Below are 15,223 nucleotides of genomic sequence, written 5' to 3'. Positions count from 1 at the left end.
TCCACTGAATGAACCACATTTGATATTGTACCAGTTGTGATAAGAAACCTGATTGTTGTTGTTGTTGTTGTTTAATTGAGGGATGAAATTGCATACACTTATCATTTTTATTTTATAAATAACCCATCATGGTGGCACTTTCGCCTAATAATGTTTTCCCTTTCTAATTATTATAAAATACAAATACCAACTAAGTACACATACTAACTGCTGTGGGTGCAGGAATTTTCTGTTTTTATTTTATGTACTTAACGATTTACTCATTGCCAAATTCTAAAAGCTTCAGAAAATCCAGCTTGTTCAGTTAATGGGGAAACTACGCTGCATGTCTTTCACATGAAGAACAGAAAGGACTTATGTTAAAAGCTAAAAATACTTTCTCAAAAAAGATACTAAATTGTATTCCATATGTCCACTAACCCAAGTAAGCATAAAGCATGTTGTAAGTATTTTCTCCTTTTTCCCTCCTCCATATATCCCTGAACTGTATGTTGTAGGAGTGAATATCCTTTAACAGGAAAACAGAAACAAGGAAGTAGGAATGATTTGGTTAAGGATGTAAAGCAGTAGAGGAAAGAATTTAATGTGCTCTTTGACCAGGACTTAGGGTCTGCATCTTCTTTTAAGTTTATCCAGATCATTAGCATTGTCATTAAGAAACATTTAGTAAGTGTATTTTCTATTCAAAGCTTTAATCCATTTTCTAATTATTTCAATGGTCAGATAGCAGTTCTTTTAGAGGAAAACTGGATAATCCAATTCTAGCTTTCAATAGAATCAAGTATTAGCCTTTTATTTCACTTTTGTTTTATAAGAATTGGCGGCTCTTTGTGAAGTCATAAGAAAGTGAGTAAAGAGACAATCTATTAATTAGACTGAAATATTAAATCTACGTATTCCTTTTCTCCCAAGATACTAGTTTTCCCAGAAGGTACTTGTACTAATCGTTCCTGTTTGATTACTTTTAAACCAGGTGAGATCAATTAAATTATGTACTATAACAAAGTATGGACAGTTTCTCAAATGATTTGTTACTAATACACAAAACAACTTGTTAGTTTGTCCTGGGCATTTCTTTCCCAATAGAAAGTTTTTAGGGGCGCCTGGGTGGCTCAGTCGTTAAGCGTCTGCCTACGGCTCAGGTCATGGTCCCAGGGTCCTGGGATCGAGCCCCGCATCGGGCTCCGTGCTCAGCGGGGAGCCTGCTTCTCCCTCTCCTACTCCCCCTGCTTGTGTTCCCTCTCGCTATGTTTCTCTCTGTCAAATAAATAAAATCTTTAAAAAAAAAAAAAAGAAAGTTTTTAATATTGTGAATCCACAGAACTCACTCCTTTACTTTCTGTTTTGGTATCATAACCCCTTCTTCCTTGGATTATCGTGTGTATGTGCTCGTGTGTGTGGGCGCGCACATGCGTGTTTGTGTGTGTGTACATGTGAACCATTTGATGGTGTATCCGGTTGTGTGCATACACGCACACACAGAAACCACTAGCAGATTTGTCTCTTCCTCCAAAGATACCCTCACAAACACCCTAGTTCCTGCATTATCCGATAGAAAACTATTTTAGTGATCATTATAATGCCTTCAGATGCCTTCTGTGCTTCACTCCTTTTTTTTAATATTATGAAGTCACTAATTTCACAGTAATGTGTAATTTCATACATAATTTCCTAGTAACTGGTAATGCTTTATCATGTTTTTGTATTGGCTGCTAGAATGCTCAGAGCCAAAGTTAGAACTCTCTTCTAGCAAGTGGGGGTAGTCCTTGCTCCAAGGATTCACTTTTATTTTATTTATTTTTATTTTTTTAAAGATTTTATTTATTTATTTGACAGAGAGAGACACAGTGAGAGAGGGAACACAAGCAGGGGGAGTGGGAGAAGGAGAAGCAGGCTTCCCGCCGAGCAGGGAGCCCGATGCAGGGCTCGATCCCAGGACCCTGGGACCATAACCTGAGCCGAAGGCAGACGCTTAATGACTGAGCCACCCAGGCGCCCCTCGCTTTTATTTAGATTTTGTTCTCAGTTTCTCTTGGGTTTGACTTTGTTATCACTTTTTTTTTAAACCCTTTTGAATAATGTGTATTTGGAAAATGAAAACACGTGGAGATGTAAATAAACATTTTCAGCGACTTGGGCATAACATTTAATATTTTGGTTTCATAATTCTGAATTTTAGAACTCTCTCATTTTGGTGAGCACTAGGGATTTACGGACAATTAGCAAATAGTTTATGTGTACTCTTAAACCAGTAAGGATAGGTATACCACTTATTATTAATTTTCTTCATTGTAAACCTTATAGTCATATAAGGAAGATGCTATAATATTTCACTGTGGTTATAGGAGCCTTCATTCCTGGAGTTCCGGTGCAGCCAATCCTCCTCAGATACCCAAACAAGCTGGTAAGCATAGTGTTTTACTGTGGGAAAAATCTCAGACATTCCGAACAGCACAGATTCTCTAGCACCCCTTTTAAACTTCGAATGAAGCATTGAATAGACACATGGTGGAAGAACATGGGCAGACCCCATACCCCTTGCCACATGGAGCGTTTAGAAGTTTGCAAGATAGGCATGTACTTGTGGACACCGATATTATATTTTGTCTCTGCTGTTATTAAGCTCCAAGAAGGCATTTCCTTAGCTTCTACTCTATTGTCACAGTAATGGTACCGGGGTCTTAGACTGCGTAGCAGAAAACTTGCGTAAAGTGATTTTCACTAAGCCCACAAGGAGACGTTTCCTGATTCAACGGTTATTACTGGAAGGATAACTGGTGTAGCAGGATAAATTTGGGATTGCCTTGGTGTTTCATTCCTGGCTCAGTACTTACTAGCTGTGTAACTCTTAGCAAGTAACTTAAATAAGAAGATATATAGGAAAAGAATCTGTTATCCTATAGAAAGTGCACAGTTGGCTTAGGAAACAGTCTCTCTGCTCCAGCCAAGTACAACATTGTCCTCTGGATATAGATGGTGCCACCATTTTCCTATAAAGAAAAGTATTTTGGAATCTGTTTTGGTTCTGAGAGGAACTTTCTCTACTAGAGACTTTACATAAAAAATCAGGCTGTAATTAATTATCTATGTTATTTAAGGTAAAGAGTTCTTGCTCAATTCAGCTTTTCTTTCAGTAGCTGGCTTCTCAACTTTCAACATCTGGAGTTAAAAAAAATTAAAATCCATCAAAATTTACTTATTATACTTCTGCCTATTTGGCATTTTCTCAAATTCTTTCACTATGTACTATTTTAATCTTTTCTTCCAAATACCCATCCCCCTCTTTTTGAGAAAAGATATATTCTGGGGTTTGTAAGCAAATTAATTACCCAGATATGTCCATATTAGGAGAAAAATAGCTAAGCATGCACATAGCTTTATTAAAAATTAAGAGCAACTTAATTCCATAAAAAGATAGGTGGTTACATATGGAAAACAGATTTTTGCTGCATAGATATATAATTCAAGAATTCATAGAGCAATTCACTGCTGATAATAGGCTCATTTTACTTTTCAACATACTGCTTTTAATTCAGAAGGAAAGTATACGACTACCAATATTAAAATAAGATTTGGGTTTTATTTGGCATTTTTTCACTGAACTAACAGTCTAAATACTTCTGTTATTGTAGGATACCGTGACTTGGACGTGGCAAGGATATACATTGTAAGTCACTTCTCTCTATTATTGGTTTATTTAAATTTTATTCAAGAGAAGAAAAAAGAGATCATGTATTCCTTCTTTTTTTAAGAAAAAATAAGCCTTGTTTTTTTTTAAAGATTTCTTTTTTTTAAAGATTTTATTTATTTATTTATTTGTTTATTTATTTATTTGAGAAAGACTGTGTGTGTGCAAGAGGGGGGAGGAAGAGGGACAAGTACACTCTGCCTGCTGAGTCAGAGCCTGAGCCCAACACAGGGCTTGATCTCACAACCCTGAGATCAGGACCTGAGCCGAAATCAAGAGCTGGACGCCCAACCAACTGAGCCACCCAGGCGCCCCTAAGAGTAAAGATTTCTTTTTTTTTTTTTTTTAAAGATTTTATTTATTTATTTGAGAGAGAGAGAATGAGAGACAGAGAGCATGAGAGGGAGGAGGGTCAGAGGGAGAAGCAGACTCCCTGCCGAGCAGGGAGCCCGATGCGGGACTCGATCCCGGGACTCCAGGATCATGACCTGAGCCGAAGGCAGTCGCTTAACCAACTGAGCCACCCAGGAGCCCTAAGAGTAAAGATTTCTAATCAGATCCTGAAGTCTTGTCACTGAGAAGTCTCTGTAGAGAGCATCACTATCTTGTCCATTAGTCCCTGGCCCCTCCCATGTGCAGAATTCTAGCTGTCTGCCATGTTCTTAGGGTCTCAAGCGTGTATCTACCAATTCTTAAGAACCAGTCCAATGACCTGGTTTGCATCCTACTTAGCTTTAATCTTGTAGTTTTATTTCCACTGCAGACAGCATATTAGCTGGTGTCTCCATTGTTGTTTTACTATATCAGTTTAAGCAGTCCAGAGCCATTGCGTCATATGGCCTAAAATAGCAGTGATGTGTCTGATCTGAGCTGAGAAAATAGCTAAGCTTTCAGTTCCATTCTTGGACTTTAAAATCATAGGGATCAGCAGTTTCTATAAACATTTAAGAGAGGAGAAGAATACAGCTCACCAGTAAACAAGCTGAAGTGAAACAGGCCTTTAGAAAGAACAGAACATGTAGAATCTTACTTTCCCTCAAGGCCTTTTGTCGAGTTCCCCCTGGATAAGTCTGAGCTGGTTTATACTGCAGTGAGAGCCATGTATAAAATGCCTGGATTTGAGGGCTTTGCCCGGGGGCTTACCCAGCAAAGCCTTTTAATACTGAACATAGAGAGTTCACATAACATTGTTGATGCATGGACTACCACTTGGACATATGTAAAGGGGAATCATCATTTGCCTTCAGGTACCTTGTGAGTTCCTTAGATCATCCAAACAACATATGAAAGTCTGATTTTTTTATACTACATATTGATTTTTTCCATTTTGTGTGTGTGAATTGCATTGAAATAATAAATTTAAATCAGAATAGGTAACTGATGGGCCAGTTACATGTGTTAGTGTTTATTAACATGTGAGATACGTATGTTCCTATTATGCTTTGGTCCCTCATAGTTGAAGTTAAGTAAATGACACTCAAAATACCATCCATTGCAAAGGATATCTAGGCGTTATGTGATCTTCAGCTCTTCAGGAAATCGGTTTATTCATTTGTCTAGAATACATGTTTCATGTCACTGTTGATCTTGAGTTCCTGGTTTTTGGCTTTTTATACAAGGGCAAGTGAGGAGAAACAAATCGTATGAGAGCATTTTAGAAAAGGGAGTGCCTAAAAACTGGGTGCAGAACATCATTGTGTGTCTTGAGGTGTGTCATCCTCAGGGTCTTTACAATTTAAGTTCCTTACAGCGACAGTGACTGCAGGTTCCCTGTGTGGTCAGTGTGTGGTCAGTGTGCCTTGTGTAACTTGCGTGGCAGTGCAGGTGGGCATGAAGGTCAAGTACAGGAAGGCCTTCCTGGAAGGGGGATCAGGATAGAAAATGTAACGGTTGGGTTAATCTTGCCATCTAACCTGGGACATGTGTGATAAAGGGAAAAAGAAAATAGGAGAGGGAATTCAGAAAAGAGAGGGAAAACATTTTTCCAGAGGTAAAGATTTTTTAGGACCGATAAACACAAAATCCTCAAAAGGCACAATTATGTTTTGTCCAGGTGCCACATTGCACTTGCCTATGGTGACTCTCATTTCCACTTTTATCTTCTGATGGGCTTCATGGTGTATTTAGCACTGTGCTGTTACTTTTAAGTCCGTTTTCTCAATTGCCTTCGCTCTAAGGGTGAGTCTAGACTGAGATTGTAAGGAAGAGAGTCTATACTAAGGCAGATAGCCTAAGGGAGAAGGTTAATAAACTTAGGGAGTACGCTTATAGAAGGGGCAGCTATGGAAAAATCTGTTTGTGTGGGTCTGAGAAGTGTTGTTTGGTTTGGGTGTATGTAGACAACACAGTTTTAATGAGATCTTATGCCTGGCTCCTTCCTTCCCTCCTCCATCCCTCCCCACCATCCCTCCCACCCTGCCTCCCTCCCTTCCTCCCTCTCTTCCTTCCTTGCTTCCTGTCTTTCTGTTTTTGTCTTTCTTTCTTTCTTTCTTTCTTTCCTACAGCATTCAGAATTTTCAGAACAGATTTATCTATTTGAGTCACTAAATTCCAAAGCTCAATTTAAATAAATCAAGAACAGTTTATTTTGTGGTAAATAATATGGATTGATTTTATTTGCTTGGGGTTGAAAGTAAAAGATTATTTCCCTCTCAGATGGAAAATTTGAGAACTGATACTTAACATTCACAATTTATAATTATATATGGAATTGGTATATCTACCTAAATCCCTTCTTTGTTTAAATTTCCAAATTTCTTGTGTAAAGTAAGTCCTTTAAGTAATTTTTTATAGATAAATCATATTTTAGTTTCTTTTTTTTTTTTAGCGAGAGAGAGAGAGCACAAGAGGAGGGGAGGGGCAGAGGGAGAGGGACAGACAGAATCTCAAGCAGACTCGCCACTGAGTACAGAGCCTGACACGGGGCTCAGTGTCACGACCCTGAGATCATGACCTGAACCAAAATCAAGAGTCAGATGCTTCACCAACTGAGTCATCCAGGTGCCCCAATTTCAGTTTCTCAATAGCAAAAACAGGTTGGTTGTTTTCTTAAACATGTAGATTAATCCACTCTGCCAGAATTCTGGGTCATCTGTCTAAATGAGGTGAAATAAAAATCCCATTGACATCCTATCCAGAGAGTCTAAATATGTATTAGAAAGCCATACATAGAAACAACTATTTTCAAAAATTTTCTTTGAAGAGTTTGGCTATAATCATTTTAAAGCCTTTGTCCTTTGTCCAGCTTTACAATGAAAGAAAATTTCTCCATAACCTAAACATTTATTATTAATTGGGACAGTTACGATAAAGTTTCTGCTCTTAGGGAAAGACCCGCTGATTTCTTTTCTTTTTCTTTGTTTCATATCAGGAAAGAGTTTAGAAACGTAATGTTCTACTCCGGAGTTGTCCTATAAACACCCTTATGTGCCTTAACCTGTGGCCTCGGTAGTTTCTCTAGGGACTTAGGCCTACAAGCCTGAGTTGTCAAGGAGACTTCAAATTTGGGGTTTAGCATGCCGAGCTGCCGCTCTGACTCACAAGTGCATATTTGATATTGCATTTGGTGATTTAACTTTTGAATAGCACGAATACTTGTTCAAGCCCAAGGAATGTTACAGCAGCAGGGTGACATTTATAAATGCAGAATATATATGAAATGTGACGTAGCAGTGCTTGTGTATAAAGAAAGGATCGTTGAGTAATAATATTAGGTGTTACTTGTATTACCACATAAAGATGGCCTGCTCTTTTTTCTCTTCAGCATTCAGCTTTGTATGCTTACTTTCTGCCAGCCCTTCACGAAGGTGGAAGTTGAGGTAAGTCATTCAACATGTAGCCTTGGAACTGGAGATTTGGCCTTCCCTTTTATTTCGAACTTCTAATCTAGAGAGCCCAGCTGTACAAAGGTTGGAAGTTAAATCCACCCTCTTTAAACTAAGCCCTGGTCTTTTACAAACTGCCCACCTGGCTCTCAGATCCAGCCCTTAGAATCTTACCAGGAAGTACCACTAACTTCCGGGAACTTCCATATTATAGCCATCCCTGGCTGACTAGAGTTGCATAACTGCATAACTACTTTCAATGCTGACCTCCGCCCAGTGGGATGGTAGGCTTCACATCCTCACAAAAGGAGCTACAGTAGCTGATGGAGGCCTAGAGCTCCTGGAAGAGTATGTTCTGTAAAGCGGAGAGGCACAGAGGGTCAGAAGCCCTCATGGAAGGCTTGAGGAAATCCTAGCTGGGAGGCCATTCATATCATCGTTCATGGGGCAGTCTTTCAGCTTGAGTTGCGGTGGCAGGCAGGGAGTGAGGGAGTAATTCGATCTTTCTGAAAATTCTGACCAGATTTTCAAGACTCTGAAGTTTGGTTCCAGAATGGGTCTTAGGTTTTAGGAGTGACGTGAAATGGACCCCTAAATGCAGAATTGAGTTGGTTTTAATCATACTCTCAGGTAGCCTCTGAAGAGAGGGTCAGAATAGTGAGGCAGGCCCTTGATTTCATTTTCCAGTTGCATCCATACGTTATGTAATGAGAACTTGAAGTTTGCATATGTAATTCAGAGTCCTGAGTGGGGGCCCATGCTCCAAGTGACAGGACATGGAATTTAAGTCACAAGAATACTGTCTTTTACTTTGTTTTATAGCTTAGTCATTTAGCCATGGAGAGGGTGTCAGCAATACCAAATGGCAAAGGAGGGCAAATTATATTTCAAAATGAGTTTAACTTTGGTTGAAATTTTTGAGACTTGCAGGTTGCCTGCCTGCCAGGAAAAGATCTGTTTATTTATATGCCACATTTCCCCACATTTAAAACTAGCTCGGTAGCTCTCAGTATGACCAAAAAAACACTAGTTCTTGAAATATACATAGATGTTTCTAGAGAAAAACACTAATCTGTGCCCTAATAATTAGTTTAAGAAGTACCAAGGTAAACAAAATGAATACGATTTCTTTCCTCAAGACCTGTCAGTGCCTTTGAGATGGTTTGACCACAATACCCCCTTTTCTCTGGATACCTCCTGAAACTGATGTTCCATAGGATATATTTTGGGGAACCCTGTCAGGAAGAAATTTTATATTATTTCTGAGTACTCCAAGCAGGCTCTTCCTTCTTTAATAGCTGTTGAGATAAACTAGCCCTGTGTTCTTTATCTAAAAACAAAACAAAACAAAACAAAACAAAAAAACAGGAAAACTCGTACTTAAAACAGCCACACTGTCTTCTGTGCAAATTTGGAAGATATTGTGTATACAGTGTATATGCTTCCCCTTCCCATTTACCCTCCCCAGCTAAAACAAGATCTAGCAACAGATGTGGAAATACACGTAGAACTGTACTTCCTTTGTCTACATGTGTCAGTGGTCAAACTGTTACAACAGAGGTAGGCAAAGTCCTCTTTTTTGGGCTGAACATTATTACATTATTACCACATTTCCCTTCTGTGTCATGGCTGGCCTGCCTGCCTACCTTCCTATTTTTCTTTCCTTTTTTCTTTTTCTTTCTTTCTTTCTTTTTCTTTCTTTCTTTCTTTTTCTTTCTTTCTTTCTTTCTCTTTCTTTCTTTCTTTCTTTTCTTCTTTCTTTTCTTCCTTCTTTTCTTTCTTTCTTCCTTCTTTTCTTTCTTTCTTCCTTCCTTCCTTCCTTCCTTCCTTCCTTCCTTCCTTCCTTTCTTTCTTTCTTTCTTCCTTCCTTTCTTTCTTTCTTTCTTCCTTTCTTCCTTTCTTTCTTCCTTCCTTCCTTTCTTTCTTCCTTTCTTTCTTTCTTTCTTTCTTTCTTTCTTCCTTTCTTCCTTCCTTCCTTTCTTTCTTCCTTTCTTTCTTCCTTCCTTCCTTCCTTCCTTCCTTTCTCTTTCTTTCTTTCTTTCTTTCTTTCTTTCTTTCTTTCTTTCTTTCTTCCTTTCTTCCTTCCTTCCTTCCTTCCTTCCTTTCTTTCTTCCTTTCTTTCTTTCTTCCTTCCTTCCTTCCTTTCTTCCTTCCTTCCTTCCTTCCTTTCTTTCTTCCTTCCTTCCTTTCTTCCTTCCTTCCTTCCTTCCTTCCTTCCTTCCTTCCTTCCTTCCTTCCTTTCTCTTTCTTTTTCTTTCTTTCTTTCTTTCTTTCTTTCTTTCTTTCTTTCTTTCTTTCTTTCTTTCTCTCTTTCTTTCTTTTCTTTCTTTCTTTCTTTCTCTCTTTCCGATTACAATATTTGTTTTCTCCCGCCAGTTCTTAGACCTGTCTGGATAATATTTCCTGGCAAAGAATATACCCTTTGATAACTTCACAAACAAAATGGCTGCCAACCTGTCTAAAATAGCAGAATCGGTGAGATTCAATGTATTAGAATTGCCATCCATGGCAAGAGGATGGGGATGTGTGGCCTTCAAGTTTCATCTTCTTAGTTTAATTATATTTCTCTTAGATTTATGGTGCTACCTTTCACTCAGGGCACCCCTCACTACTTTATGACTTTTGAATATTTTAATTCCCCCAGGTTGGGTGCAACTGAAAACTGTATCCCACTGCTTGTCTGGTGCTAGGTATATCCACACCCCAGCTCAAGACTCTCAAGAGCTGGGCATTGCATCCAGGCTTTTGTACCACATCCAAGGAGGCCCGGCTTGAGCTGTCACATGTGTAGCTTACCTGGAAGGCTCACTGCACTTGGCTGCACCCACGTCAGGTGACTTAGTTACTCAGAAGCACCCTCCCAGCCCACTACCACCTCCATGTTCTTTAAAACTGTTGGAAATCGGGGGCACCTGGGTGACTCATTTGATTAAGCCTCTGACTCTTGATCTCAGCTCAGGTCATGAGTTCAAGCCCCACGTTGGGCTCCACACTGGATGTGGAGCCTACTTTAAAAAAAAAAAAAAACTGATGGAAATCCTAGTTATTATTTTTTCACATATGTTTTAGAACTATTAATTAGGCAAGCCTAACTGAAGATATATCATTCAAGATTATGGTCTTAGTTTTGTGGTTTCTAAAATGAACTTTGAGTGGATCATTTGGTGTCCTTTTAGGCACTCTGCCCTCGTGAGTCACGGGACATCCCAGGATGTGGAAGGCCTTATTCTTTCATCTTTTACAAGTCATCCCTCACTGATAATGACTTTCCAACTCCGTTGTTACCAGAATCATTGGATAGCTAAAATCTAAGGAGTGTAATATTGAAGGGTGTTTTTCTTGTCTCCTCTCCCCACTCCCTCTCTGTTTCCTCGACAGAGACTTTTTTTTGAAAAGGTCATTATTTTCTTGACTCGTGAATCTTAAAAATATAATCAGTTCCAAACCGCGTGCCCTCTGTAATTGGTCTTCCAGCATCCGTGAACAATGAGGCCATGTATATTCACAGAAGGTCTACTGAAATTTATTCTCTGGATCACAGTGGCCTAGTGGGTGTGTTTAAAGTGTCTTTTGGTGGTTACTTTTATTGGCCAGCTACTTCACAAGTATGCCTGTATAAGCAGATGGCTTAGGGGCATAAGGAAGAAGATCGCTAGTAGGAAACATCCCAAAATGTGACATAAATCAACAGCCTGCTAGTTGTATCTCATGAGAGAGAATCCACACAAAGCTCGACTATCAGGCATTATGTGGGCAGCAACTGGTTTATGAATGAAAGCAGGGCATTCACAGTGACCATCAGTCTGTTTCCTCCTTCATAGGCTATATCTCCATTTGTCCACAGAGCCACCCATTATAATACAGACACATGATTGTCTGTAGGCATACAGACATATTTTGTTTTAGTAAAATTCCTTTGTAAAGCTTAAAAGGAGCTTCTAGTGGAGAGCATTAGACCTACAATACTTTATGGGGGGCAATCCATTGCTATAAGTAGTAGAAAGGGATTGTTTTTTGTTTTAAGATTTTATTTATTTATTTGACAGAGAGAGACACAGAGAGAGAGGGAACACAAGCAGGGGGAGTGGGAGAGGGAGAAGCAGGCTTCCCGCTGAGCAGGGAGCCCGATGTGGGGCTTGGTCCCAGGACCCCGGGATCATGACCTGAGCCGAAGGCAGACACTTAATGACTGAGCCACCCAGGCACCCCAAAAGGGACTGTTTTTCATTAAAAAAAAATTCCGGTTTAAGAAAGGATTGTAATAATGAGTGTTATGATCAATACCTGTAGTTAGATAACAACTTTTTAAATCTCTAAAGGGTTCATTACTCAGGGAAGGTTCAAATATATTTATATAGTTTCCTTAAATATCCAGACACACTCAAATGATTTATAGTTTTGAATCTAAAATGAATGGGCCTTTTAGAAAACCTCTATCACATAAACACACACAAAAAAAAAAAACCCATATATGTACTTGTCCTAACAAAACTAATTTCTTCTAGAACTTGGTAGAATTCTGAAATTTCTAAGTAGTAGCAGAGAAATGGAGTGTTATATCTATTTTTATTTTTTTAGACAGAAAGAGTGCATGATCGGGGTGGGGGGAGATGGGCAGAGGGAGACTCAAGCAGACTCCACTCTGAGCGTGGAGCCAGATGCCGGGCTCGATCTCACGACCCTGAGATCATGACCTGAGCCAAAATCAAGAGTTGGATGCTTAATCGACTGAGCCACCCACATGCCCCGAGAAATGGAGTGTTATTAAAAAGAGTATTAGCTGGGGTTTTATTCCACTTCTGCTACTCCTGATCTGTATGTGCTTGAGTAAATGACTTAAGCCTCCCCTAGCCTGTGTTCTTACTGGGAAAATGGGGATAATAATACCTCTTTTATAGGGTGGTTAGCATTTAATAAGGTGACTTAAGTGGCAGCACACGGTAGGTGTTCAGTAAGCATGCACTTGTATTTCCCTTACCGTCTAAATTGTTCCATTCTTTTGGGAAGAAGGCAGCAAATGTTAGTTCATAAATACCTTCCTTCGTTCACATTTGCTCTTTTTGAAGCCTTCACAGAAAAATCTTGGGACAAACCAGAACTGCACATCTGTTGAGATTGACTCATCAAAATCCTTTTCTGTTCCTTGGAAAAAGAAAAGGCTGTTGGTAGTATCATCACTCATCAGTCTTTCTCCTTTTTTACAAGCATTTATTTAGTAGAAAGGAATGTGCTCGATGTGGTCAGGAAATAATGAATAAAGCAGTTTTACTGGTCCCGAGTGTTCATGTGAAGGATTGGCTCTGGATAGCGGATGGACTTCAAAATAGGCTGAAGAATTCTGACTTTATCTTGTGCATAGCCTACAGCCCAAGAGATGGTGGGGCACTGTGGGACCAGAAGGGCAAAGGGGGTGTTCCTATGGGAAACACATCGTTAGCCGCCCCCTCGTATGGGGCAGGACGGTGTGGAGCCTGCAGGCAGAGGACCAGAGCACAGTCAAGGGAGGAGGGCAAGGGTACTGGGAGCCTGTCTCAGGAGCAGTGGAAAAGAATTAGAGAAATGCACATAGGCTTTTGTGGGGAAGGAGAGCCTTCCCTCTACCCACCTAGGTTCCATAGCTGGATCTGTGAAATAATCTCACCAGGGGCAAATTCATAGGACAAAAGGTATACAGATTTATTGATTTTTAATATGTGCACAAGGGCATCACAGGGAATAAAAAGTGAATACCCCAAAAAGTGGTGAGAAAGGAGAGGGAGGGTGTAGGCCACTCAGGGGAAAGTCCGTGATCTTTAGGAACAACAAATGGGCCCTGGAAAGAATAGATCGGAAGCTATGACAACACGTGATAAAGTTTGTCTGGGTGTGATGTCAACCTCCAGTCGCATCTCCTGTGATAAGAGTCCATCTTCCCTGTTTGATGAAACTCCCCAGGAGGGAATTTATGACAACTGAGTTCCTTTTTTTTTTTTTTTTTTTTTAAGATTTTATTTATTAGTTGAGAGAGAGAGAGAGCACAAGCTGGGGGAGAGGCAGAGGCAGAGGGAGAAGCAGACTCCCCACTGAGCAGGGAGTCCAATGTGGGACTTGATCCCAGGACCCTGGGATCATGACCTGAGCCAAAGGCAGATGCTTAACCGACTGAGCCACCCAGGTGCCCGACAACTGAGTTCCTTTTGGAGGAGTTGACTTTAGGCACATAAGGGAAGTTCAGAGAAAGCCTCTCCCTGCATTTGCCATTTTTCAAGTGCCTTTAGCTCAAAATAATCAATGTACCGAAGTGGTACATTATGGGGTAGCATGTGCTGAACTCCTCCACTGTTTTCTTTCTAAAGTTGAATGTGAAGTGCCATTGAGGGGAAAGGTGAATCGCAACCTGATAAGCATGGACTATGTCTGAAACATTAAAATATGATGGCGGCAGGTCCAAAAGGCATACCCCAAGCAGCAGTGAGATTCAGGTTAAGTCACTTGATCCTCACCTGGCACAGAGACATTAAGGAAACAGACTCAGGATTAAGATCCCCTCTGGGGGCACACTTGCATGATTGAAAGGATAAAAGAAGACCTTCAGCAAAACAAACAGAACTACTTTTGTATCTGGAGGCAGTATGGTCACCTTGGGAAAATAACATAATTTTCAAGCAGCCATGAGGACCCTGTGGAACTTAACATGAATTTGTAGTAGATTCTACCCATGAGACTGTGGACCTTTCTTTTAGCATCCCTCAGTGGACAGGGATGGGAAGGCAGGAGCAGGAGAGCTGATCATGGGTTGGCGCCATGGGTGTGGCAGAAGGGGGAGATTCTAGGTGACAGAAGGTCCACATGGATGTGTCTGACTCCTGAAGTCCTGTGAAGACAGGCAGCCAGCTGTTGCCAGGAGGGAGTGGAGGAAGAGAGACGAGCATGTCCTGAGAGTGACCAGCAGGTTCTCACAGCTGTGACGGACCGGGTTAGAGAAGTAAACAAGAACTCCTCAGAGGAGATGAGCATCATTGTCATTGTTATTGGCACCGAGGCCAAGGCACAGGTAAAAACTTCTGTGGCCAGATGAAGAGATCAACATGTCAGATGAGCCATCTGTGTGGATACTCAGGATAATGAGAGAAGAGGAAGGTGGAAAGGAAAACTGGGGGTCCTGAAGTCACTAGCTGTGTGTTAGGGGACAGTCGTAGACAATGGCAATCGTGTTTCCCTGTCTTCAGCCAATTTTCCTTCCCAAATAGAGGATGTGCTTTTGCTGTGAGCCTTGAATGACCACATATGAAATAGAAATGTGATAAAGAGGGCAAGGTCTACCCCGAGGAGACGTGAGTTTTTATGAGAATTTCCATTGTATTGCTTCTCAGGAGGCATGGGGAGCCTCCAAGGCCCATGAGGGTCAAATCTGGGCTTTTAATTATTTTGTACTCTCAGTGGAATTTTCTTCATTGAGAATAAAATGTCATGCCCATATGAGAGTTATTAAAAATCATTTTATGGAAAATATTACCTGCACTAAAAGGAATTAAACCCACAGTTCATTGTATTATGTTTGGTTAACAGTGTAGCAGCAATTTATTTTTCAGGGTTTTCTGGATGTGCTTTTATAACCTACAAATTAAGTGTTGTTACAAACGATCATGTGGCTTTTTTAAAAAAATGAAGAATCGTATGGCAATTTAAAACTTTATCGTTTTATTTTGTTAGGGACTTTACGAACATTGAT

The 15,223-nt window shown here is 40.2% G+C and overlaps 1 protein-coding gene across 1 annotated transcript in view; it reads left to right on the top strand.

The window, feature by feature from the left end:
- Positions 1–15,223, top strand: part of LPCAT2 (lysophosphatidylcholine acyltransferase 2) — a 66,733-nt gene that overhangs the window by 16,879 nt on the left and 34,631 nt on the right. The window contains exons 5-8 of the mRNA XM_064582016.1: positions 913–973; positions 2,346–2,404; positions 3,633–3,667; positions 7,452–7,506. Coding sequence (XP_064438086.1) covers positions 913–973; positions 2,346–2,404; positions 3,633–3,667; positions 7,452–7,506 — 210 coding nt within the window. The remainder of the gene's footprint in view (positions 1–912; positions 974–2,345; positions 2,405–3,632; positions 3,668–7,451; positions 7,507–15,223) is intronic.

Source organism: Mirounga angustirostris, unplaced genomic scaffold (assembly GCF_029215605.1).
Source record: "Mirounga angustirostris isolate CCGP_5_RB_7025 unplaced genomic scaffold, mMirAng1.0.hap1 SCAF_16, whole genome shotgun sequence".
Taxonomy (NCBI): domain Eukaryota; kingdom Metazoa; phylum Chordata; class Mammalia; order Carnivora; family Phocidae; genus Mirounga; species Mirounga angustirostris.
This window is presented reverse-complemented; position numbering and strand designations above follow the sequence as displayed.